The following is a 26,032-nucleotide window of genomic DNA, read 5'->3' as shown; positions in this document are numbered from 1 at the left end:
TTCTGTCTGCACACCCAGCACCAAAATCCACATATTTGGTGTCAATGTTGTCCATAGCCTTGTGCGCACCATGCATCCGGTTATAAATACGGCCTCAGATCATATAAGGCACGAATCCTTGTGCATTTTATTTGGTGCAAAGGAGCAACGAAAAACAAAGGCCCCCTGTAGAATGTGGAGAGGCACCCGAGCCTGGCATATTCACAGCTGTTTGTTGGCATTCGGGTGAATTGGGGGGTCCGCCTCAAAGGTTGAGGATCCCTTGAATTGGCGGGGACCCCACCCAAGTTGTGTTACTACCCTGATATTGTGGTAAATGAGTCCAGTGATAGACATATTTGAGGAGAATAGAGTGCAGGAGGTAAACAAATGAACCCCCTCTTTGGGACTAGAGCTGAAGTCTCCAAACTGGGGTGAGGCCTACCTGGGGGAACCTGAATTTATCACGGGGGGGCCAGGCACAGTAGGGGCATTTTGCTGATAACTGTGTATTTAGTGGGAAAAACGTGGCTGTGAGCCTCTCTGTACTAGGCCATCATAACATCTTTCGTGACTCGTGTCCTGCAGGGATTGTGTGAAGGAGGAGGTGTTCTAAATAACTCCCATAGACCACCTCCACTTCCCCCCCATTCCTGATAAAGGATCACTGTTGATTCATTTACACTTTAGGGAGGGCAGGCTGTCTAGGGAGGGCAGGCTGTCCATAGCAGGTTGACCATCCAGTATTTGATTTCATTCTTAAAAGGGATAGCTGAGACAAACCGCAATGTTCCAACTATTATATATGTTTAGAGCTGGCAGTTTTATGGAAATGTTGAGAAAAAGATGTTTGTCACTCTGGGGGGCCCGAGTGAATTGTAAAATGTTTGAAGACCACTGAACTAGAGGGACATGACATGAGCAGATAGTTTTCAATGGATCCTTACTATGCCCATTTTCTTTCCTACTCTGTTGCACAACTTTGCTCTTATCAGGCTCCCTGGCCACTTCAGCCAGCCTCCCTCACACGGGTCATTGAACTTGGCTTGGCTCGAGGTAGGCCCTCATGTACTCTTCCTGCCTCCCTGCCTTCTCTCTCCCCCTTCTCCCCTGCCCCTCCCCAACCTCCTCCCTCCTCCAACCCCACACCTACTATTTCGGCTTTCCTTTTGAACACCAGGTCGGCGGTCAAGCATCAGCTTGAACTGTTTAATTTCTTGGATTCCCATAAACCAGATCTCTTGTTCCTGACGGAAACATGGTTCCACACGGACTCGTTACCTAACGTACTAGCAGCTCTTCCTCCCCCTACTTCGTCCTCCGCGCTGACCGGCCGGAGGGGAAGACGGGGGGTGGGGTCGCCCTGATTGTCCGAGCCGGTTTCCACTTTCAGGTGCTCCCTCCCCCCCCCCCCCATATCAGCGGTCGACTATTTAGTCGTGCGTTCCGCTTCCTTTCAGATCCCTATCACGTGTGTGTTAATTTATCGTCCACCCCAGCCCATGCTTTATCCCTGCCATCCAGGACCTACTTGCCACACTGGTAGTTAACAATGCATCTGTTCTGGTTCTAGGGGATTTTAATTTTTGGCCCAATGACCCTGCGGAGGACGCCATGTCTAGAGACTTTACCCAGCTCCTTCTTAGTCTCAATTTTGTTTCGCAGGTTCACATCCCCACTCACTCCAGAGGCCACATCCTGGACCAAATTTGGACCCTCAGTATCCCAGTCACTGCCCCTACTGTAGCACCTTGCGCGTGGTCCGACCATTTCCTGATTTCCTTCTTCCTGGACCTCAGTCTTGTAAAAAAAAAAAAACCCTCCCCAAAAACACATGGGCCAGGAACTGGAGCAGAGTAGATATCCCTTCCCTCTGCGCTTCCTTGTCAGCCGCCCGTCTTGACTTAGCAGGTCTCACTTTATCATCTCAAATAGCCACCCTCGACAGCTGGCTCTCGAGGGCCTGTGACCAAGTGGCCCCCATGAAGCGCGTCACAGTCAGACGGGCCCATGATGCCAACAAGTGGTTTACCCCTGGCCTTAAAGCAAAAAAACTTGAAGTGTGCCAAGCAGAGCGAGCCTGGAGGTTTGCCTACTGTCCCACTCTCAAACTTCGTTATATTTCCACCCTTAATGAATATAAAAGAGATATCCTCCTTGCCAAGACTGGATACTTCTCGGGTAGGATTCTCGCAGCTGAGAGTCAGCCAAGAGAAATCTTCGCTGCAGTCCACGAGCTGGCTTCCTCTGATAGGACATCTTCTAAAACCCCCCTCCCAGCTTCTCTGCGACTCCCTCAATGATTTTTTCATTGAGAAAGTCGCACTTATTAAGGCCAACATACCCGCCCCTTCCCCTATCTTTTGTGATCCCCAGCCGTCACCAAACATGTCCGGCCTGACCCACATACCACCGTTGACCCTACTAGCCCGCGTCAAGTCAGGGTCCCCCGCCGACCCCTGTCCGGCTTACGTTTTACGTGAGATCTTCTCAGACTGCTATCTGCCCCCTCACTCTTTTGAATGACTCCCTTAGACTGGGCACCGTCCCCGCCCCCTATAAAGCGGCTACCATTATTCCCATCCTAAAAAAGCCTGGTGCCGATCCCTCTTCCCCTTCAAACTATCGTCCTATTTCCCTCCTTCCCTTCCTGGGTAAGGTCCTTGAGTCTTACGTCACCAAGGTGCTTAGTTCCTTCGTGGAAGACAGTGGCTACCTCGCACCGTGCCAGGCGGGTTTCCGCCCTCGGCATTCCACCGAGAAGGTGGTCATCTCTGTCATAGATGAACTCAGGGAGGGGCTGGATTCCAACACCCCTCAGGCCCTCATTCTTTTAGATCTGTCCGCCGCCTTTGACACGGTCGATCATTCTATTCTTCTCTCCCGTGTCAAGGCGGCGGGCATAGGGGGCCCAGTATTGGCCTGGCTTAACTCCTTTTTGAGTGATCGCACCTAGGCCGCCCACCTTGCCGATTTTTCTGCTTCTCCGTGCAAGGTGCAGTGCGGTGTCCCCCAAGGATCGTCCCTTTCCCCCTTATTGTTTAACCTGTACATCTTCCCCCTTATTTCTGCACTACAGGAGATGGAGGTCACGGTGTATAACTATGCCGATGACTCCCCAGCTAGTGTTCACAATTTTCAATCTGTCATGTTGTTCATCCGGGACTGGATGAACTGCAATCATCTTAAACTTAACCCGCATAAGACAGAGCTAGTTCTTACCGGCGGCAGTCGCAGTCCCTGGTCCCCCACTTTTTGGCCTCCCTCCCTGGGCCCCCCCCCCGTCCCCGTCGTCCTCTGTCAAAACACTTGGGATCACATTAAACCAACACCTTACACTGCACTCCCAGATTAGTTCTGTAGTTTCCTCCTGTTTTTTTACCCTCCGCACCATCCGGAAAATCTCCCATTTTTTTTCTTTTCCTGCTTTAAAATTGATTCTAATGGCGATGGTTTTATCGCGGTTAGACTACGGAAATATCGTGTATAACGGTGTTCCCGCCTATGCCCTTCGACGCCTCCAGCTAGTGCAAAATCAGGCTGCCCGCCTGATTTATGGGCTACCCAAATTCCATCACACTACTCCCCTACTCAAATCACTACACTGGTTACCCGTTAAAAAACGGGCTCTCTTTAAGCTGGGCTGCACGACCTTTCAGGCTCAGGCGGGGACCGCTCCCGCTTTCATTTCTTCCGCTATTAAGGCCTACTGTCCCAGCAGAGAGTTACGCTCCTCTACCAAGCTTCTTCTCTCTGTTCCCCGCTTCAAGAAAAGCAGGTCGGGAGGCATGACATTTTCTGTCCTTGCCCCCACCTTCTGGAACGCACTCCCGTCTGTTATCAGATCTGCTGCTTCTTATATGGAGTTTCGAAGGGCCCTTAAAACGTTCCTTTTCCTGCAAGCTTTCCCATCTTAGTCCTTTGCACCCCCGCCCCTGGTTTTCAGCATCCCCCAGCGCCAAGAAACCGTTTGGTAGACGTGCGCTTTACAAATTCTTTTAAATTCAAATTCAAATCGAGTATCATTTAAAATAAGACCTGCATTGGATCTGGCCCCCGTGATGGCCCCCCGAGTAACATCGAAACGGGTTTCCGCCCCCTGGTTCACCGAAGCACTGTCGGCTTCTCGTAGGCAGTGTAAGGTGGCGGAAAGAGCCTGGCGCTCCCAGTACGATCCAGCGGCCAGGCTTGCCTATAGGACTGCGGTTAAGGCCTACCATCGTGACATCCTTGTGGAGAAAAAGGGCTATTTTGCAAGAAGGATAGAGGCGGCCTCTAATTCCTGCAAGGAGATTTTTATTATTGTGAGGGAATTCATAACCGCACGAACTAATTCAACTCAGGTTGCCCCATCGGACTCTTGGGTCTCAGCTCTTGCTGATTTTTTCACCACCAAGATCAAGCTGATCCAGGACTCTTTTCCCCCGAGGGTATTGGAAGTTCCTTGGAGCCCTGAAGTTGGGTTTGGTTCGCGGCCTTTTGTGGGCCCAGTCTTGGCGGCTTTTCCACCCCTTTTGAGTTCCTCATCGTTGGCATTTATGGCTAACCTTAAGTCGGGCTCGCCTCTTGATCCATGTCCGGCCAAATTCCTTGCGAAAATGGCCGATGTTATAAACCCATTGGCGAACCCGCTCTTGAACCTTTCCTTGAGTCGGGGGGTGGTTCCATTGGCTTGGAAACAGGCGATGGTCATTCCCCTTCTCAAGAAGCCTGGTCTTGACCCGGAGGCCTTGGCCAATTACAGGCCAATCGCTCTCCTCCCGGCGCTGGCGAAGATTCTTGAGAAGCATGTTCATAGCGTGCTTTCCAATTTCCTGGAATCCTACAGTCTCCTGCACCCCACTCAATCTGGCTTCCGCCCCAATTTAAGCACCGAGACGGCGCTTTTGGAGGTGTCTGAGGCTATTAAAGAGGTGCGGGATTCGGGAGGCAAAGCCATGCTTGTCATGCTGGACCTGTCGGCGGCCTTTGACACCGTCCCCCATGAGGGTCTCCTCAACAGACTTTATGAGATCGGTCTGAGGGGGACGGTGTTCAGCTGGTTTAGATCATTTTTGGCTGGTCGCCGGCAAACGGTCTGGGCCCCACCCGGCTCTGCCGTGATGCCGCCTTTGGGAGTCGGAGTTCCACAGGGTTCTGTGTTGAGCCCGACGCTTTTCAACATCTTTATGACCCCTCTTGCGGCACTGGTGGAGTCTTATGGGGCCCAGATCGTATCCTATGCTGACGATACTCAGCTCCTTTTTACATGTAGGAAAGGAGAAGAGTTTGATGGAGAGAGTATCCGTGAGTGCCTTGGGGCTGTTTTTGAATGGTTTCAGCTGAACAGCCTCAAATGCAACTCAGATAAATCTGAGGTACTCTTCTTCGGCTGTCCTCACGATCCAGACTGGCAGGAATGGTGGCCGGTTAACATGTTTCCTCCGGCACATTCGTCCCAGGTGGCTAAGAATCTGGGAATTAAGATGGATAACGGCCTGACGTTAAGGTCTCAGATTCTTGGTCTTTCGGGAACTTGCTTCGGCCTGCTTAGGATGCTGCGTAAGTTCTTCCCTTTACTATCAGTAGATCACAGGAAGCTGACGGTGCAGGCCTTAATCGGCTCAAGATTGGACTACTCCAATGTCCTGTACCTTGGCCTGCCGGACTATCTTTTGCAGCGGCTCCAGGTGGTCCAGAACGCGGCTGCACGGGCCATTTTTGGCCTTCACAGGCGCACCAGAGTTTCGGGACTCTTGCAGTCGCTCCACTGGCTGCCTGTCCGGAAACGGATAATGTTTAAGGCTTTGACCTTGGCCCATAAGGCCCTCCATGCCTCGGGGGCAAAATATCTCCAGAAGAGGCTGGTCTTTTACCATCCGACCCGATCTTTGAGGTCTGAATCCCTGTTTCTGGCGGTGGTCCCTCGAGTAAAAAAGGCCCGCATTGGGGGCCGCTCTTTCGGGCTGGTGGCATCACAGATGTGGAACATGCTGCCTTTGTCACTTCGCAGCACTGCTAATCTGCTGATTTTCAGGAAGGGCCTGAAAACCTGGCTTTTTGCCCAGTAGTTTGCCTCTGTTCCTTGTCTCTCCCTGCTTCAATGTGTTATGTTACTCTGTGATGGTTGTATTAAAAGCGCCGGGACACTCAATGGAGTAGCCGTGCGCTATAAAAGACAAAAATTAACATAACATAACATTAACATAACATAACATTGAATAAAGATGAAACTTTGCCATCTTCTCTGGAACTGTTTGGTCAAACTAGATTAGAAGGATTGGGATGAATCCCAGTGATCATCTTAATATGTAGACTGATAGTTTTAATTTATGTTCTTTAATGTAACGTGTTGCACTCACTGTTGTCGGTTTTATGTGAATTCTTGTGGGTGCTGTGCAGGGAATTGTACAACTAAGACTATTACATTATGTTGTAAACAAATTATGAGAAAAGAGGCTGTATGAAGAGTCGATCAGGAATATGTACAAAATATGTAAATTTTTCATTCAGAAGGAGGGAAATGAGGGGAGGACCTTTCCAGTTTGAATCGAGGAGTCACAGACAACTAATACAATTTAAAGAAAGAGAGAGCAGAGCACAGAGGAGAAATACTTTTAGGAAAGCAAAGGAGAAGTAAGCCAGATACCAGCACAAGGTCTATACTTAGTAGCAGCAGAGTAGCCCCATGTCACTTGGCACATCTTCTGGTACTCGGGTCCTTTTAGGCAACAACACTTTGCAATCCGGGCCTTTATGGTTGAAATACCCCAGCATTCATGAAGGTGTCTGATACGAGGGCAGGACCGGGTAAAAGTGCCACAAATGGCACAGGGTCACTGCTAGCTACACGTATATCAAGAGAGGTAGGTATGTGGTGAGTCCAGGTGGGCTTGTAACCTCTGTCTGTCTTCAGATATCATGCTTCCATGTAATAGTTTTCATTTTTTTTTTCTGTAGGCTGAACGAGAACATGTCTGTGTGCGTTGCCGACTTTGGCCTCTCCAAGAAAATCTACTCTGGGGACTACTACCGGCAGGGCAGCGCCTCGAAGCTGCCTGTGAAGTGGCTCGCCTTGGAAAGTCTAGCGGACAATGTTTACACAGTATCTAGTGATGTGGTGAGTAACGCCCCGCCAATAGGCACATTTCAGTAGGCCTCACATCTGGGCAGAATTGGCTTTGTGGTACTTCATTATGCCTCCTAGGAAGTGGTTTAATGAGCTAACATTTTACATTTGAAAAGTTCACTCAATCATCCCACTTTCAATTATTTACCTCATAAATGCCTTGCATACTGTAGACATTCGTTTTTGCGTACTTTTTTCATTGTAACAGCATCTCAGTATCAGAGGGTTCATAAGCCAGCAAAATAATATCTCCTCAAAAAGTAAAAGCTTTTGCTTTTGGCTAAATTTGTGGGACACGGTTTGTGGAACACGGACATAGAATGGGGCATTTTTCGAGAGAGTGGTGTAATTGAGTTAACTTCTTTTGTGATGAGATATTTTGCTGGCATTATGAACCCCCTGCTACTGAGGGGTTAAGGATTGGGATTCATTCATTGCTAATAAGATCCCTGACGAAGTCCAGTTTCTTGGATGAAACTTGTTGGCCTGGGCTGAGAAATTTTCTGTGAAGAATAAAATATTTGTGCATAACAGATGTTTGCTCAAGTGTTCTGAATGGACTGAATGAAGAATGGATTTGGACTGCAATACATATTAGGCCTTCACTATTTCAGATGATCTATGTGTGAAAAAACAATCTCTGGAGACATTATAAGATCTATTTTTTCATTTTATTAGTGCTCCCCTATGTAGTTTATGTCCTGATTCTTACTCTACCATACCCATCTTTTTACTGAGGCTCATTGCAGTTCTGGTATCTGCTCTGTCACACACAGTTGCCTGGCCTGTCATTTCAGGGCTGAGTGCTTACATGGTTGTAGATATGGGCAGTACAAGAGCTATGAAACCCTTCTAGGTAGGGGGCCATTCGGACACAGTTAGTACCTGCCTCACCAAGAGCACCTCCCACATTGTGCGTTATTTCCAACTTTGCAGGCACAGGAAGCTGGCCCTACAGATAAACTGTAACTGATCCTTAATGCAATTGATCAATCCTGCTAAGTTCTGGAGCATAAAATTGATATGGTGACCATATGTTTGGGCATTCACAGTCTTGACCACAGAAAGCTTGCTGATAAAGTCAAACGCAATGAGGACGCCATTCGGGAAGTGTGTTCAAATGTGAACAAACTTCATGGTCCGATTTCAGAACTCACCAGGAAAGTAGAATTATTGGACAAACAGATGTGAAGACGCAGGAGGACACAGTCGTAAAAACATCATCAGGGTCATTGGTTTGCCAGAGAAAGTAGAAGGAAAGGACATGTCTCTTTTCTGGATGCTTATCAAAGGGGTGGCCCTAGAGGGTGTGTGTCTCACATTTTTGCACTGGAAAGAGAATAGGGGGTTCTAGCGAGACCCTCCAACCCCCAGTGTGCCACCACATCAAAGGGGTGGCCTTAGAGGGTGTGTGTCTCACATTTTTGCACTGGAAAGAGAATAGGGGGTTCTAGCGAGACCCTCCAACCCCCAGTGTGCCACCACGCACTGTGGTGATTGTGGTGGCATGTGTGTTGCACTACTGGGATAGAAACTCAAAATTGCAGTGAGTTCGCACAGCGTGCCACTTTCAAATTAAGAACACCTTGGTTGCAATTTTCCCTGATTACACAGTAGCAGTACAGCAGCAGACATCTTCCTTTTGCGGCGAGGTCAAGGTGTACTCGCTCATGCACCAGTGAAGGACAGATAGTCCAGTGCAGGGAGGATTTCTCTGGATGTAGGAGACACCAGCATAATTTCAGAAGTACAGATTTCGTGATACTTATAAGAAGGATTAAACAAAAGTGGTGATGCCTTTGGACTAATTATTGATTTTATCCGGACTGGAAGGACAACCAGGACTAAGGAGTAATTCCAGGACTTGCAATACATTGCCCGGATAGCCTTAAGGTAGCCGTGGGGTACGCCCCTCAGCGACAAAACATGTGTTGGTTCTAAGGCTAAAAACAAAGAAGAGGCCAGAGGGCCGTAAAATAAAAAGACCATCACAAAATCAATTTTGTGGATGAATATACATTTTTGCACTCTGACATATATTGTGGCATGTGCTTGAGGCTGGAATGTTATGCACTTTGATCTTTGGAACAAAAGTTTGGGGAGCTGGGTGTTTCTCCCCACCTTTGAGAGCATTGCAACCGAGCAATTTAAAGATATTGTGGGAACGTTTAGTGAGCGCCAGAACCCTATCAAATCACCCATCTTTCTGCCTTGTTCTGTTCCTGGTTTTTGTTCTCTTATTTAACCACTGGTATGCTACGCTCATTGGAACATGCCAATTAAGTTTACTCTTTAAAATCTTTACAATCACAAAACAAGAATGTATGCATATACAGTATATAGATACGCAGAACCGATGATATCATCACTAAAACAAAATGCACAAATTTGGTTCCAAAAATAAAAGTTTGACTCTGTGTTTTACTAAAAGATTCAATAAAAATAATTTTAGAAAATATTTTTTAAATAATTGAGCCGCATACCTCAAACATTACTGTCTCTACTCTGAAACTCATTGATGCAGTGATCAACGGGAGAATCCTTTGGGTTTACTTTTTTTGTATTAGAAAGTTACCCAAGTTAGTTAATCGTCCCTATCATTACATTTAGGCTAGGTACATTTCTATTACCATTAAGTAACGCGTAATTAAATATTAACTTCAGTTATTAATATTGTGCACTTTCCTGTTTACCTTAGGGTTGTATGTACAATTGCACAAGACTCATTTCTGTTTCACATTGAAGATTTTATGAATAAAATCGCAATTACCTCCTTCTGTGCCTACCTCCTTCTATGCACATGTGGCTCAAGGTTGTAGCTGAAAACTGCCGGTGTGTGAGACAAACTTTGGTTTGCTTTGTTCGCCCTAAGTTGGCAGGGTATGCCCAGACGTGGGTCCCTTGCTCACTTTGCCACTGGATTCAAGCTAGCCTGTCTGATGACGGCTGATTAGCCAGAAACCGGTCCCAGGATGCTTGTTTCGGTCCAGAGAAGACATGGCTTGGCAGTTTGGGCTGGACTGTTCCCATGAGACACAGGGTCAGACTGATTTGCATATGGCCATGTCTGAACTGGGGTGGCGGAGAGAGCTAAAGAATGATGGTGGATTAAACTCAGATCAGTTGACTGGGGGTGAGTGCTTGCAATGTTCAACACTCCGTCCATCATCCCCTTTGGTTTTGCTTTTTGAGACAAACTTGGCCATGTAGTCAGGCTATCCCGTTTCTCTCGGGGTTAGCGTGAGTGGCACCTCCTATCCGTTGCTTTTTCTTTAGTACCTCTGGTACTCCCCTTGAAACTTCTGAGCTCCCCATAACCCTGTCCTGAAAATCAGGTAGCAGGAAGCTGTTCTGTGCTTTTTCATTTATTCTATTGTTGTGAAAAGATCAAGTATCTTAAGTTTAAGGATCCTTTAAAAGGGACAAAGCTAGATGCTTCTTTAGTAAATAAATGGTGGTCCAAACCTTAAACGTTTTTTCTGTACCTCAAGTTTAATGTTTTCTCGTTATACATCGAAAGCGGTCTCTCCAGTACAAGACCCAACTGTTTTCTCGAATCCTTTTCTGGTTTAAGAATGCTATGCATGGTTTACTGTGCACTTCAGCTTTTCCCCGATCACTCCTGATTTGCAACCGACTCCTTACTGGTTTTGGCTGTGGTAGAATGTTCTATCAAATCATGCCCCTTATCGGAGACATCTGCTGGTATATTTGGCAGGCAGCTAACCTTTCATTTGCCTGTCATCCCCAACTACAGTATCATACCCAACATCCATTACAGTGTCGAAGACCGTCACTAAGAAACTCGCCGCACTCTGCGGTGGGCCTGTTGGGATTCACTTAGCAATATGGATGCCACACTTCTCGTGGCAGAAAATCATTAGAAATGCAGCAGTGTCTCCGTTTCGCACTCATTCAGCTCCTTGGTGGTTTACCTGCAAAACAATATCTTATATTTTTCATTATCTTTTCCAATAGTGCTTTGTAAGCGCTGGAATGAAAGGACCGCATGTGTTCCGCTGTAAGGCCTTTCACATAGGAAGAGCGCTGCACCTTTTGACCCAGATGATAAAACAGCAAATCCGGTCCGCCTGCATAGCAGACACAAAGATGGCCATTTTGAGTGAGGCTTTTCTTATGCAGCTGCATGGATTAAAGTAGACCGCATATAAAGGTACTCGTTTTGGCTACTAGCATCATACCTCAACCCGGTTTTAGAACAATTCCCTCCAATATTTTATTTGCACTGTATTTGAAGGGGGTACATATGCAGTGTGGTAGGAAGTACAAGATGGCAGCCTTGCAACTGTAGCAAGGAAAGTTGGGAGCATCTATCAGTGTTCTTGGTCCTACCTCAGAGTGACGATATTGCCAACATGTCGGCCATTAGATAAGAGAACGTATATTACTATAATTCCAACTAACCATTGCTTGAATTGGAAAAATAGGAGTGCAGGTACTTTGCACCAGAGTACCTACTTACTTCTGAGAAGTGCTGGTACTCTCCAATTAAAAGTATTACGTCTGTCTTGAGAAGTGCCGGTACTTCCCCTCTCAAAATAAAAAAGTGCAGGTATTCCATACCAGACAGTACCGGCCCATTTAAAGCACTGCAACTGATCCTAGTAGATCCTTGTACTAACGTAGGCTAGAGGAAGGAATATGGAGGGTGGATAAATGGAGCATTTGGTTGACCACTGAGTGGTTTATGGACTCTTGGAGTATTGTCATTTTGGTCATCATGCTTTTAGCCACAATTAACTTGGGGTACTGATTAATGACCAGAAATACCCAGACCATCTGACCAAGAGTGGGGCACAGGTGGCAGAGGCCACATACACACTACTGGGCCAGTTGCCCAAAGGAAGATGACACACAAGTTTATCAGTTTATTCAAGTGTAGAGTGTTCCAGAAATCTAAAGGGAGCAGGACACATACACGATAGAATGCAGCAAAATCTTTTCAGATGACATTTAAATCCCTCTATTAGCGCCCTCTTTACAACGCCCACTTGGCTTTCACAGAAAGATCACTTGCTTCGAGGAAATGGCTGCGTATTGCTCCTTTTGCATAACACAAATTGTATTAATTCCTCCTTTTAGTCGGAAGCGTGTGGGGGGTGTAACAGATACCTGCTGTTCAGATTAACAAAAAATAGTTTTCTTAATTTTGTGGGAGAAAAATGAGAATTATGTTCTTGCGTTTAAAAGCAGCATTATGTGCTGGCTGCAAAAAATACGTCTAAAGAGGTCAATGGTGAATGATGTCACAGTATGTCTCAGAATGCCAGCTGACACCAAACAAAACAGAGTTCTGATCGTAAAATACTGGTCGCAAACTGCAACTTGTAGTTTTTCCACCAATAAGAATTTCTAGGAACCTATTTATATCCTGATAGGTCGGTTCTTAATAATCCGAATTGTAGTCGGTCGAAATCTGACCTACCTCATGATTATTAATGGAGTAGGTCACAAATTGCCTCTCACTCTGATTGGAGGCCATCACATGGATGGTGGTCTATACCATGTCTGTGGTCATGTTTCAATAAAATATATATATGTTTTCTTTAATGGAAACTGGTCTGCATTTAAAAAGAAATTGTTACTTTTATTTTTGTTTGAGAGTTTCCCTGGACTATTGCCTACTCCCAAGCAACCTTTTATTTTAACCTTCACAAAGTGGAAGGGATGCCCACGGTCACCTTCCCTTTTGCTAATGGGATACCATCCCATTTTGGGGGCATTAGCTTTTCAATGGTTAAAGACTGCTTTTTCAGTCCTAAACCATTGATACATACGGATAGGACTCGCTATTTGGAAGGGACTCCTACAACACGCCTCATCCAAATAACAATTTCTTACCCATTTTAAAACCCATTTTAACTGTAAAATGGGTTTAGACATTGTTAAAAGTAGGTTTTTGGTCGCAAACTCTGAATTGGAATGTTTAATTCTGAAATACTACCTTGTAAATCTGACCTTAGAATGCTTATTGTTGGTGATTCTTAGAGATGCAGGACTGGGAAAATATAACTTTTTCTTCCTTTTCATTGTACACCCCCTTTAACGTGTTCAAGTAGTAACTATGTGAGATTGGTACCACAGTGTGGATTAGAACATCAAATTAGTGCCCACATGTAACAATAAGCCAAAAGTGAGGCATTGTTAAACGGAATTGGTTTACAGGGCCATAGGCCTTGTTAAAGGGTTTGATTGAACCCTCTTGTTTTCTTAGATTCCAACCAATGCATACACTAAAGAATTTCCGACTGCCCTAGAGAATACATTGTCTGCAAGACTTCTTGCTTTCTTTTAGATGTTGCGTTGTACACGTGAGGAAGATACTGTCCTTTATACATGTGTACGTCTAGAGAGCACTGAGAGAACATGTGAAAACTAAAAGACCTTTTCTCAGCAACTGTGCAATGACTTTCGCACTTTATTGCGCTTTTGTAGCTTACAGTGGAGCAATTGCTGCTCACTTCTGGTGAGTTTTGCAGCAGTTAATGCTCTCTAAGGCTGTAAACTGATGTTCATTTTCCACCCTATCGTTGTGTGTCTTATCTGGCAGAGAAGGGGCATAATGATGGGAAAGAGCAATCAACTGCTGTTGGACAACACCAGCATGTGGGTAGTAAAAGTATTAGCACTTCCCATTTGGCAGTGCCCAGGCCCCCACACCACCTGTCCCCATCTTTTCAATGTCCCCGTTTCAGAATGCAGGCAGAGAAAGGTGAATAACAGTAGTGATCTAAGCCTACTAACTAGCTGAGTCAGTGGCACTCGGGTGGGATTACCATGGCGTGAGGGTACCTACAACACACACTCTTAAAGAAGTCACACACAGTGCAGACAACTGTACACTTACTACCTCCTCCACAGGCATTTACACACACACACACACACACACACGTATTTGGAAGAAGGTCAGAAGGTTTAGCCCCTCTCTTAATAAGGACAACGCACAGTGGCACACTTGTATGATGCTTGACACTCAACTATGTCACTACTAATGCATACCACAAATACACAGCCAGCTTTGTCAACTATAGAGGAGATTTTCCAACCCACACGACACCATCAGAAATCAAGTAATAGAAAAAAGCATGGATCATATTTGCCATATCACAGCAACCAAATCTCCATTCCAGCGTGAGAATTGTTACCTGCATCCAGTCTGCTCTACTGCCTTCTTCAGCCTCGACTACATACCCTGGTGACAAAAGATTGATATTCACAGAAGAACTGTCCAGAATCGGTCTTACTTTACATTCCTGCCCAGCCACCTCTGCATGCCAGCACACCATGACTGGCTGATTCTGCTGTACATACCTCAGTGTATCACCCTGTGGCAACAATCCGAAATCCTTGTGTGCAGTCTACATTGGCCTCTTCCCTGAATTCCTCTCTAAGCATAGACCCCTCACTCTCTCAAGACTTTTGTTCCTATCACTAAACCTCTCCTCTAAAAGTAGGAGATCAAATGCCTTCTCCACTTTTCTGGAGTAGGAGGTGGCTGCTACATCCCACTGACATACGTTTCCCCCCATTGTGAAACACCATGTCAACCCTGTACTCCTTCCTACTCCCCCAGAGTCGCCACAGAGTGAACGCTCTTGAAAGGATGTCTGACTTGGTACCCGTACATAACTTGAAAAGTGTGATTATAAGGATGGCTTCACAAGGGCCATCTATCCCAACAACACGTCTACCTACCAGCCATCTAAGCCATAGTTTTTTTCCCTGCATTAATTGCCCAAAATGTCTTTATAATCAGGCCAGGCAAATGGGATGCAAATGTTTTTTTAAATGCAAGCTGTAGTGGGCTCATAGATGTCACTAGAGGCGAAACGATAACTGCTGGGTTTTCCTATGCTGCTGAAGGAAGAGGCAATATTACATGAAATGTCTCCTTTCGGCAAAAAGTCTTTTTGGGATACAGGGGTTGAAGCTTAGTTGCCTTAATATGGATTCGTGGTGCACCGACATTGAGGAATGGTCCATGGCAGAGGCGATTCTGATCACCAGATACCATATCTCCGTCAAAAAAACCTTACCTCCTTCAAAAAACATCTGGCTTAACATCACTTTTTTCAGACGTACACAATGCTGGCATGCCAGTAATGTATTGATTCATTGACTGTAAAGTATTACACTCAAGAATACTTCCAGCATGCTGCATGCATGTAACCTTGGTGCATTCGAAATTGTGACTTCGAACAATTCTGTAGTATGTCTACTGAAAATGATGGATTTGTGAACTCTTTATTTTGTTTACAAACATAAAAAAGACCTAAATGTACCACCCATCTATAATTATATGTTTTCTTCTTCTCCACTTGCTTCTTTCCATGCCATCTGTCTTTCCCTTTCTCTCTATCTCCCAGTGTATATACAACAGGCATTCCCAAAATGCATGTGTGCTTTCCAGGTAACATCAATTTATTTAACAAGCATGGGCAAAGCTCGAAGGCCTCACCATTATAATGCATTGGCTTTGTCAATGTTTGCAGCAAAGCGTTGTTTAAAAAAGGAAAAGAAAACTCATTTCTAACTATTGGTGAAACAGCAAGCACATATCTAATGGTATCTCAAAAATGAACATTGAATTAAAAAGTCCTTGTAAGCGGTTTGGTTTAATTTTCAAATACTTTATATGCAGGAAAACTCAGAACAGAATAACAAATACCTTTTGCATGCGCTACAGCTAGGGCTCTGGGTTAGATCGAGGAGCCAAAGCACAAATGGAGTCATCAAACGATGTGAATCAGGTAAAAAATATGACCAACATCTTGAGGCCGATTTAGAGTTTGGCAGGTGGCCTGTCAGTCCATCAGGGTAGGGTGGTGGCTGACATTACAACCACCACCCTGATAGACTACTGCCCCCCAAATGTAGGTATCGCAGCCGTCCCTGAGTGATCTCTGTGCCTTCAGAGGAAACTCCATCACACCAATTCCTCTGAAGGCACTGCCAGTTTGGTTTGCTACTGTCTTTCAGGTGGCCACACACCAACCCTATTTTTTTTTCAGAAAGAAACTCATAAAGCAGGAGTTTGTTTATGAAAAACGTATGAATGAATAGTGGTTATTTATTTATTTGGTACTGTTCCACCAAGTTTTTCCAGGCAGTAACGGAGAGGAAAAAAAAACACCAACCGACCATTCACTCTAAATAAGGTGGGTGATCTGATATTCTTACTCCAACGGGCCCTAATTCGTCAGCCATCGGAGAAAGCTTTGAGAGTAGAGGCAGTGGGTGCACTGGAGTCAGAAAAATGAATGTTCGCCGAACTTTAAATAGAAGGTAGGTGGGCTGAGTGTTTGGATGAGATCGTACTCCACCACGTGTGATGAAGTATCCCTTTGCCAAACTCTAAAGCGGGTTCTTTAAAATAAAAAATGTTCAACATTTCTCAGTGTCTCAATTAAGGACATACAATAATATCACTAAATTGAAAGAAATATTTTATTTAAAATTGAATCATTCAGGAATGTCCCCATACTGTGATGATGTTGCCACAAGTTACCAACAATGTCAGTTTGTCATGTGGGTCATAAATGTGAAGCGAGAATATTTTATATTAACCACATACAAATACGGTTCCGTAGACCTCAGATTCTGTACTGAATTACTTCAATGTGCTCTCAAACTGGATAGTTAAGGAACATGATACATAGTTAAGTAAAGTGATGGACTATATATTAGACACTTGGATAAAGTGGGAAAGCAGGGATTTGAGTGTCAATGGTGGTCCGTACAGGTAAGCATGGCGGGGCGAGAGGGTGGGCGTCGACAGGCGGAATAGGGAGGATTAAATAAATAATTTCTATTCTGTCGTTGGTCGACATCCAGTACCCATCCCCCCGCCCAACCCCGCGCTTACCTGCACAGACCACTGCTGATTTGAGTCCTGGGTTGCATACTGCACCATTCAGAGACTGTATGGTTACATTTTTCTATTTTCTATATAACACCAAAGGTCAGTGCTTTGTGTTCAGTTATTCAATTAAAGTTAGCATATGGAGTTCAATAAATACACTTCATCACACATTGTCAAACTAACACTATACTCACACATATACATGTTTGTAGTCATAGGTCTTTGCTAATTATTTAATTGCGACTCAATGTTTTACAACCTAGCCAGCACTAACATTAACATAAAATATCATTTCCTGACTTCCCTTGCCCTGCTGTCATGACATACAGAACGCTTTTAGGAGAGGCTCAACACCTGAATGAGGTAAATAATCAATAAAACAAAGGTCTCCTTGTCGCCACAGAGTTTGCTCCTCAAGTTACAGTGCTTCAGTGTGACCAAGGCGATGTGCAAGCTGGCTTTGGACAGACATGTTCTAGTTTTCACTTCAAAGTTTGACATTGTCCGCTTCTTCCTCCTCACTCCAAAATCTGGGTGGGATAAAATCCCCACGGTGCCTATGCCAGTGCAAATGCAGTGTTATCCTGAGAAATCATTTAACCTCCCTGTGCCTTTAACCAGAAATTTAAATAATGCAGTCTAATTGTAAATAAGTAACTGGTGATATAATTGCATCCTTCAAATATGCAAGCCTCCACTTAATGATATTCTGCTTTTTTGTGTCCCATCGGTAGCCTCTCAAACCCCACAATAATGTATTGTGAAATGTCCGGCAAATGTTCTGCCCTCTGTCTCACTGGGGGCAGCTGCTACCCTGGTGATCTCAGCAAGTGCCACACCATGGAGAGGGCACAGTAGCTGCCACATAATGAGAGTAAAAACAAGGAAATGATGACCAGCGCTGTTCAAGGGTGATGGCATAACAGTACTGTGGCTGAAGCAAGGTCCTGCTACCAATGCGGAAGTTACAACTGCCAGCAGAAAGGCTTGTGCATGACTGCACCCAGCATTACTGGAAATTACTGTGACTTGGTTCAAAAAATGCTGTACCCCTTGCTTGAATAAATGATGCTTTATCCTGGCAGGTCTGTTCGGCCTCGACTAGTCCTGGTACGTCTCATATTGTAAATGTAAATGTATTTGAGCTTGTAAAGCGCACTGCTACCTGTCCGTAAGTTTCCTGGCGCTGTATAACTCTGGGGAACCCGTCCTGGCTTTCCCTGTGGGATGGTCCCTGCTGGGAGCCCCCAAGGTGGAGCCAGGCATCCCCGGAATTGATGGGGCTGTTGTGGAGATTAGGCAAGCTAATGCCCAGAGTTGCCGAGTGGAACCCCTGATTAGAGTAAGCACCGAAGCGAGAATTATTGAGTCCGCTGACCCAAGTCCACGACCCTGCCGCGTCGGGAATTGAACCCTGGTCCCGGGCCGACTTCTGCTCTCGGGTCTGCCGCCTCTAACCAGTGAGCCACACTACTCTACTGCTACAGTATTGTGAAGCGGGTGGCTATGAACCGGAATGTGCAGCAGCCTGCTACCCGAGTGTCAGCTCATCAAGAATAGGGGTAGGAATTGGTGGAATTTGCAACTCCAATGCAGGATTTCGGCCAAATTCAGCCATTGGCCGTGTGGCTGAATTTTTCCCCAAAAAGCTCAGAAAATGCCAGCGCACACAAGATTTGGCATCTCCTACAGCCATTTTCTAACACGAGTGGTCGCGGGCTGTCACGAGTGGTTGTTGTCAGAGGGCTGATTCTCAAGTAGATTTCCTACTGCTCAATTAGATTTTTTACTCGGACTGCAGCAAAAGCAACTTGAAAGGCCAAGTGCTCTCGCGCACAACATGTGCCAGTCACGCTGATTTGTAAGCGCTGCTCACGCTACTGGTACCAAATTGCAGCGTGAGCAGCGCAGCATGCATATTAAGCCGGTTCTTTGGCTGAGCTCTGCAGGATTTTGCGATTTTTATGTAACTCAGCGAGGTCCGCCCATCCCTACTCAAGACCAGTGCTGGCCTGTCAAGGCAGGTGGAACTGCTTAATGGCTCCAAGAATAAGTAAAATGTCCAATAGTACCGTACTAAAAAAGTTATGCTATGTATTTCCAATAGCATCCTTAAAGCCTTTTTGCCAATGCTGTTCAGCATCTCTAGAGAACATATTTTTTGGCGAGACTGTCCCTCAACAGGTAAAAAGAAGAGAAAAAAAAAAGTGTGATGACATGTATGTGTGCATACATTATGACACAGCTGTTATTTTGTATATATTTTTCATTACCATTCCAAAATGGCAGAGGCCATTCTTGGAACTGTAAGTTTAAACAATTTTAACGTAAACTACATTTAGAAAGAGGAGCAGTCAGGCAGCAAATTGCTGCTGCTGGGTATGCAATTTAAATAAACACGTTTTCTGGGGGAATGCGTCTTGTGAGCAGACATTATATGAAGTTGTATCATTTTAAGAATTTCGTGTAACTTCAGGAATTCGTCTAATTCACAAAATAACCGAATTTCGCCATCATAATTAAAATATCTCCCATGCCTAATCCCAACACAGACAAAACTGCAGTTTTTATCAGTGTTATGATGTCAAAGAAGAGAGTAACTGGTTTTCAAATCTGATATTTATGCTGATGGCTTCCTATGGAAGCCGCACACCACAAGAAGAGTATAAGCCATTTGAAATAGAAATACTTATTCGGAAGGCAGCTTTTGAGATCTGATATGAAGCACAAGTCTTCATATGGAGGGCAGAGATCCTTACTAACATTGTCCTGATCTGTTTTCCTTTCTTAGTGGGCGTTTGGCATCACCATGTGGGAAATCGTGACGCTGGGGCAAACACCCTACGCTGGCATTGAAAACTGCGAAATCTACAACTACCTCACTGGTGGAAACAGATTAAAACAGCCTCCTGACTGCCTGGATGATCTGTAAGTAGCCACGTCGCCACAGAATAGTCCTCTTAGATCCTACCAATTGTGTGTATATGTAACGCGGTATAAAGACCAGAAACTAGAGCAGGTCATGTTCTACTTGTATATTTGATGTTAAAAAAAAGATGTGTTTTGGGTTACTGGAGAAGAGTTGTGTTTGTGAAAAGAAGTGATGGGCACTGGAAACAGTACAGGAGTGACCAGTATTTTATTCTGGGACTTGAGCAGTGCAGGCCAACCAGATTCCTGAGACAAGCAGCTGCCACCACCCCAGGCTACCATTCGAAGCAAATCATTCTAAACCTCAAGCATGAACGTGCTAAATGGAAGAAGCTCCCAAGATTCATCTCCAAAATAACGGCAGTGAGGTATCGAGAATTGAGGGGAAGCATCATTGCCTCCCAAAAATGGTCTGTACTCAGTTATACCTTTCATTTGACTGGCAGGTAGGTACAAATGTTGAATAGTGCATCATGCGCTAATCCGTTCTTACTTTGTCAACCAAATAAAAGGTATCAGTAATCAAAATCTGCAGATATTTTTCTTGGAATGACACACAGGTACAACAACATAGTATTCCTTCCACAGAAGAAAGAGGTTTGAAATGGGAATTCACATTTTTTTTGTTTTGTGACAAATGCATCTTACTGTGTGCAGTCTGGTAAACTGGCTTCTTGGTCCTCCTTTAAAATACATAGGATCAAACCCATTTATAGGACATAAGAAGCGCAGTTGCTGCAAATAGTGTGTTTAGGACCCCGAGCAAGTTTAGTGTTTCTCCTGGGGCCCTAGGAGGAGGACGTCACGATAGGTCTGCAGATGTAGATTGTGTACCTGTCAGTGCAGACCACATTTCACACATGAACCCCTAAAATGTACATTCTGCTTGTGGAAATGCTTATGTTCTGGAATACATGGTTTATAATATAAAATAGTAAATGTCCTCTTCATCCAAGGTGATGGACGGTGGATAGTTTGTTGTTGTGTTGTCCTTTTAAGTTGTTTTGTTTTGCTGTATCGTGCTATTTTGTTCTATTGTGTTGAAATAATCTGTTGTGCTCTTTTTGTGTTGTGTTAGAGTATACTGTAGGTATTTTTATTTTTTTTATTTTTGTGTTGTAGTTATTTGTGATGTTCCTGTTATGTTATTGTCTTTATCATGTTGTGTTATTTACTTTTCTTTTTGCTAATACGCAGTGCTGCTGTGGTGTTGGCATATTCAATTTTGCTGCCAGAACTTTGTGGTGGTTTGTGATATATTGTTGTGGTGCGCTATTTTTTGTGCTGTTTGCATTGTGTTGTACAGTTGGGTTGTGTGTCTGTGTTGTTGTCATGTTACTATATTGTAATGAAATATTGGTGTGTTTTATGTGCATTACCATTGACTGACATGTGACCACGAATGGACCAATGAGGGACCAGGAGGTTGTGTCTGTGTTGTTGTCATGTTACTATATTGTAATGAAATATTGGTGTGTTTTGTGTGCATTACCATTGACTGGCGTGTGACCACGAATGGACCAATGAGGGACCAGGAAAATTCCCAATGGTTTCATATATACTTTTATGGACTTAACCCATCCTCTTTATTCAGTATCATTTCGTAACACATATAAATGATTAATTGAAAGATTGTGCCACGCTTTTAAATGTTCTCTTGCAAAGATTTCAAATTCTTTTTCTTTCTTGGATAAATTTGTTTCCCCAGTCAGGGGAAGAAGGAAAATATGTGGCTTGCAGTACTGGTTGAACACCATGCTGTCGTAAAGTTATATATAGAAGGTGTGCGTTTATAAAGGTTAGAGACATGCACAGCAAAGGTTCAAATGCCAACCCACAATGCTCTGTGGCAGCGAAGAATCATCCCAGCAGGTGTTAGAAGGGCATGCATGCCTGTCCCTGCACCTACGTTATTTAACTTCTGTGTATTACAGGCACTCCTCACTGAAATGTGTGATCTGCTGCCAGTGTCCAGCATCCTTCAGAGCATGCAGACCTGTATTGTTCAATGGCTGCTGTTCTTGAATTTTCTTCAGTTTGAGCGATTTTGAATGAGTGACAGAATCTGCACTGGCTATAAACAGCCAATCGGGGCACATAGTATGGCACCCTATGCATCAACATTCACAGGACCTCAGAGTATGAAAGCCCTAATTTTAGAGGTGAAATAACTATTTACATTTGGTGTGTGATAGACTGTAGAACACTTCCCATTAGTCCTTTCCCCGTCAGCATCACATTGCGGGAACGCATCCAATAGTAGGTGCAGGTGTGGAAACAAAATGATAAAAGCAGGCTGCTAAACAAGTACCTGTATATGGAGCATATACAGGTACTTTTTCCCGTTAGGAAAAAAGAAATGATAACAGTTAATAGGGACCATGCCCATACAACTTAACAAAAAAAAAAACGTGGAGAGGTGGAGCAAAGGGGAATGTCACCCACATCTCGAGTGGAAGAAAACAAGGTGAGCTGCACCAGGGAGACGCGCCTTGGAGCCAATACCATCTTTTTACAGATTGTGGGTCGCCTTCATGGCTGTGCGGCAGTGTCTGCCACTCATCCCTGTCAAGCAGGAAAACCGGGAAAGGGCAAAAGATAAAAATTAAGGTACAACGAGTTGGGGTTGAAAGAGTGTGATGGAACACAAGAGGTCGCAAGACAAGGAGTACCCCACTGTAAAGCCTGTACTATTTTTGTCTGAAACACTGGAATGCCAAACCATTGGCAGTTACCACTCTAGCAAGCGGGCAGGATATTTATTTGTAGCTCATACACATGTATTGGAGTATCTAGACATTCATCTGGCAGTGCATCATCCACAGTAAATGAGGCGGTAATAATCCCAGTCAACAGTTTTTCAATGGTAAATACTTTTCCATATGTTTATGTGAGTTATTAAATGTGCACGTGTTGCCGTGCTTCCACTTCATATGTAGGGTATTGAAATTTCAGAGATGAACACTCTAGGACATTATCTATGGCCATTCTTCATCCAGCTAGTGTCTTAGTTATGACCAGATAAACGTGACGGGTGGGTGGTGCTTCGGTTGGTGGGGCAGGGTCCTCAGAATAGATGGATTCCAGTGAGAGTGAATGTCTTCCTAAATACAGCCATCTTCCTGCTCTTCATGCAGACATCAAGCCTTGGCAAGGCTGTTGAGTTTGGGGTCTTGGAACTGGAAGTCTGGAAGTGTGTACACTGCACCCTGATAATGTTGCCTCCTTTCTTGTTCTGTCTTTATTATGCTTTACCAAATATTACTTTTATTGGATACGAGTCTCCAGTGAAGGGAATCCACTGTAGATAGTTAGCCGTTCTTCTAAGTATGCATTGTTTGTGCTCCTTAGATTTTGAATTACACCCTCTAACATGTGTAAATGTAAATGTATTTGAGCTTGTAAAGCGCACTGCTACCCATCCGTAGGTTTCCTGGCGCTGTATAACTCTGGGGAACCCTTCCTGGCTTTCCCTGTGGGATGGTCCCTGCTGGGAGTCCCCAAGGTGGAGCCAGGCATCCCTGGAATTGATGGGGCCGTTGTGGAGATTAGGCAAGCTAATGCCCAGAGTTGCAGAGTGGAACCCCTGATTAGAGTAAGCACCGAAGCGAGAATTATCGAGTCCGCTGACCCAAGTCCACGACCCTGCCGCGTCGGGAATTGAACCCTGGTCCCGGGCTGACTTCTGCTCCCGGATTCTGTCGCCTCTAACCAGTGAGCCACACTACTCCACATGAATCTATTGCAGCAATTTCTAGTTTTTTTTGTGGGATCTATTTTTTCTGTACTTGATTTTGAGTCCTTTGAAGTATCTGCATTTCCTTTCGGGGTAAACCATTGGAGATGATGTTCACATTCTCCAGTTGGTACAGCACAAATAGTCTCACATGTTCCAGTTGATGGCTGTGTAACAGTTGCTGAACATCTTAAATTAAAAATGTTTCTTTTGAAGAAGTATTTCAGCTGACGATAGGAGAAGAGAGGTCTGAGTTCAATGTGGCACCTTGATTTTAAACTTTTTATGCCAACAGTAAAATTGTTTGCTGGACTTGCGGTCATTTGAAATGTGTGGTATTTCCGTTTGCCCCCTTTCCATTTCCAGGATCTCTCTTTTAACCCAGTTAGGCACAGATAATCCTCCCTCATCCAATATAAATTATGATTTAAAATCTCAGTTATGTTAAGACTCTCAGAACCACTCATGATAGTTAACTGCGATATATAGCCATTTTTGACATGCTAGCTGCGGTCACAAAGAAAGGATTGTATCCGTGCTAGAGTTCGACCTGATTGTTGAGAGATTTTTGTCCAGTCTTAGGCAGTCGAAACACTGAGCCAGATCAGGGCTGCTGGCTGACCCTTGTCAATTACAGCACTAGGTTCTTCTCTGCCATCAGCCAACTACTTCTCCATCACTTAGGGACATGGGGGAATCTACAGCACAAATTGAAGTCGTGGGAGAGATTGTGGCCTTTGATGAAGTTCTATAGTAGCCTCATTTTCCTGGATCTTATAGGACTGCAGTGGATTAGAGATGTGGACTGAGTTAAGTCTCTAAAGATGCCGTCCAAGCCTTTGCTAGGTTGTGAAGTTTGGAGATTGGGTAGTGGATGGAACAGTGGCGTAGGAAGGGGGTGCGATGGGTGCGAGCCGCCCCGGGTGTCATCACTGAGGGGGTGACAAAATGGCAAAAATATGTGTTTTAAAAACATATTTTGGCATTTTGTCAAGCAGGGAGTGGCAAGAAATTTTCCGCACCGGGTACCACCTGACCTTGCAACGCCACTGGGATGGACAATTTGTTTGTGTCGACATTGGTATTTTCACACATTACCATTTATTACTCCCTGGTGAGAAACTAGAACTGGATTGAACTATCTGACCAGTATCTTCCCATGAGATGACCGGGATAGTGAGTTATTTCCCCCAGAATGGGGGAGTACCACATGGACCTGCGAGTACAGAGACTGATTCTGTGTGTTTCCCCCCCCCCCCCCCTGTAATGGGGGGAAATAAAGGCGCAAAGTCCAAGTCGGCTTTTTATATTGGGTATGGGGGGGTAGGGGGAGGTGGGAGGGCAGAGGGTCTTTAACTTCATCTGGTGGAAGCTTTTTCTGCTCCCCCGCTGCCGCTATATGCGGTAGGATGGGGCAGGCACACCAGCTTCCCACAGCTCTTGCTGCTCCGAAGTACACTATCTGGTATGGAGTTTGCACATCTGATCATTCTGAGCTAGGAGACACTGGAAAACTTGCAGTTGCCCAGAGCGACATCCCTTCTGGGGATGCCACTTCAGGCAATGAGGTCATTATGTATTGCCTAATGATGTCCATAGTGTATTACTAATGAAACAATGTAAAATAGAATATCACTCTGAAATAGTATTACTTCACAGTCACGTTTTCTATTGTACACCAGAGTATCAGATCATCCATGCATACATGCTGCAGAAATGCAGGATCTTAATTGTGTTACATTATTCTTGTATCCTAATGAGTCTTGGCTGTGCAACTCTACGCAGCCTTTTCCGGGCGCAGTAATCCACAAAGGCTGTAGTATAATCTGTTAGAAAGCGGAGCTTGGAAAATGGAGGAGGAAGAACTATTCTTTATAAGGAGACCATTAACATGTCACAACTAATTGTTTCAAATGTTAATTGTCACATCGTTGGCAAACAAAGCTCCTATACCCTAGTACTGCTCGCTGACTCTGACAGAAGTCTGTCAGTGAATCTTTCCAAGAAGACTACCTGAAGTTTCCATCTGTCTGAAGTATGCTGCCAAATATAATTCACATTAGAGGAATCTGTTTTTGCAGATGATAAGAGGTTTACACTCTATTTTTTATTTTATAGTCTGCTTGTTTTCGTGTAATTCAGCAAGGAATGGTTTTGGACAGTATCACATCCACCTGCTCACATTGGGGTGGCATGTATATATATATAAATATGTGTGTGTGTGTATATGTATATGTGTGTGTGTGTATATGTATATATATTAGAGATAAGCAGATCTAGAGTGTCGCTGATGTTGAGAGTGCTCTAACTGGAGCTGCTTTCCACCTAAACTGGAGAACTACCCAGAGTTCTCTCCTTCTTTTTTGCATAATATATATATATATATATATGTATT

General features: G+C 44.6%; 1 protein-coding gene across 1 annotated transcript in view; it reads left to right on the top strand.

Annotated features, from left to right (window-relative positions):
- TYRO3 (TYRO3 protein tyrosine kinase) overlaps positions 1-26,032 on the top strand; it is a 395,592-nt gene that overhangs the window by 346,389 nt on the left and 23,171 nt on the right. Inside the window, exons 17-18 of the mRNA XM_078659652.1 lie at positions 6,919-7,078; positions 19,762-19,898. Of these exons, the coding sequence (XP_078515778.1) occupies positions 6,919-7,078; positions 19,762-19,898 (297 nt within the window). The remainder of the gene's footprint in view (positions 1-6,918; positions 7,079-19,761; positions 19,899-26,032) is intronic.

Source organism: Lissotriton helveticus, chromosome 9 (genome assembly GCF_964261635.1).
Source record: "Lissotriton helveticus chromosome 9, aLisHel1.1, whole genome shotgun sequence".
Classification (NCBI taxonomy): domain Eukaryota; kingdom Metazoa; phylum Chordata; class Amphibia; order Caudata; family Salamandridae; genus Lissotriton; species Lissotriton helveticus.
Note: the sequence above shows the minus strand (reverse complement) of the source record. Positions and strands in the feature narration are given on the sequence as shown.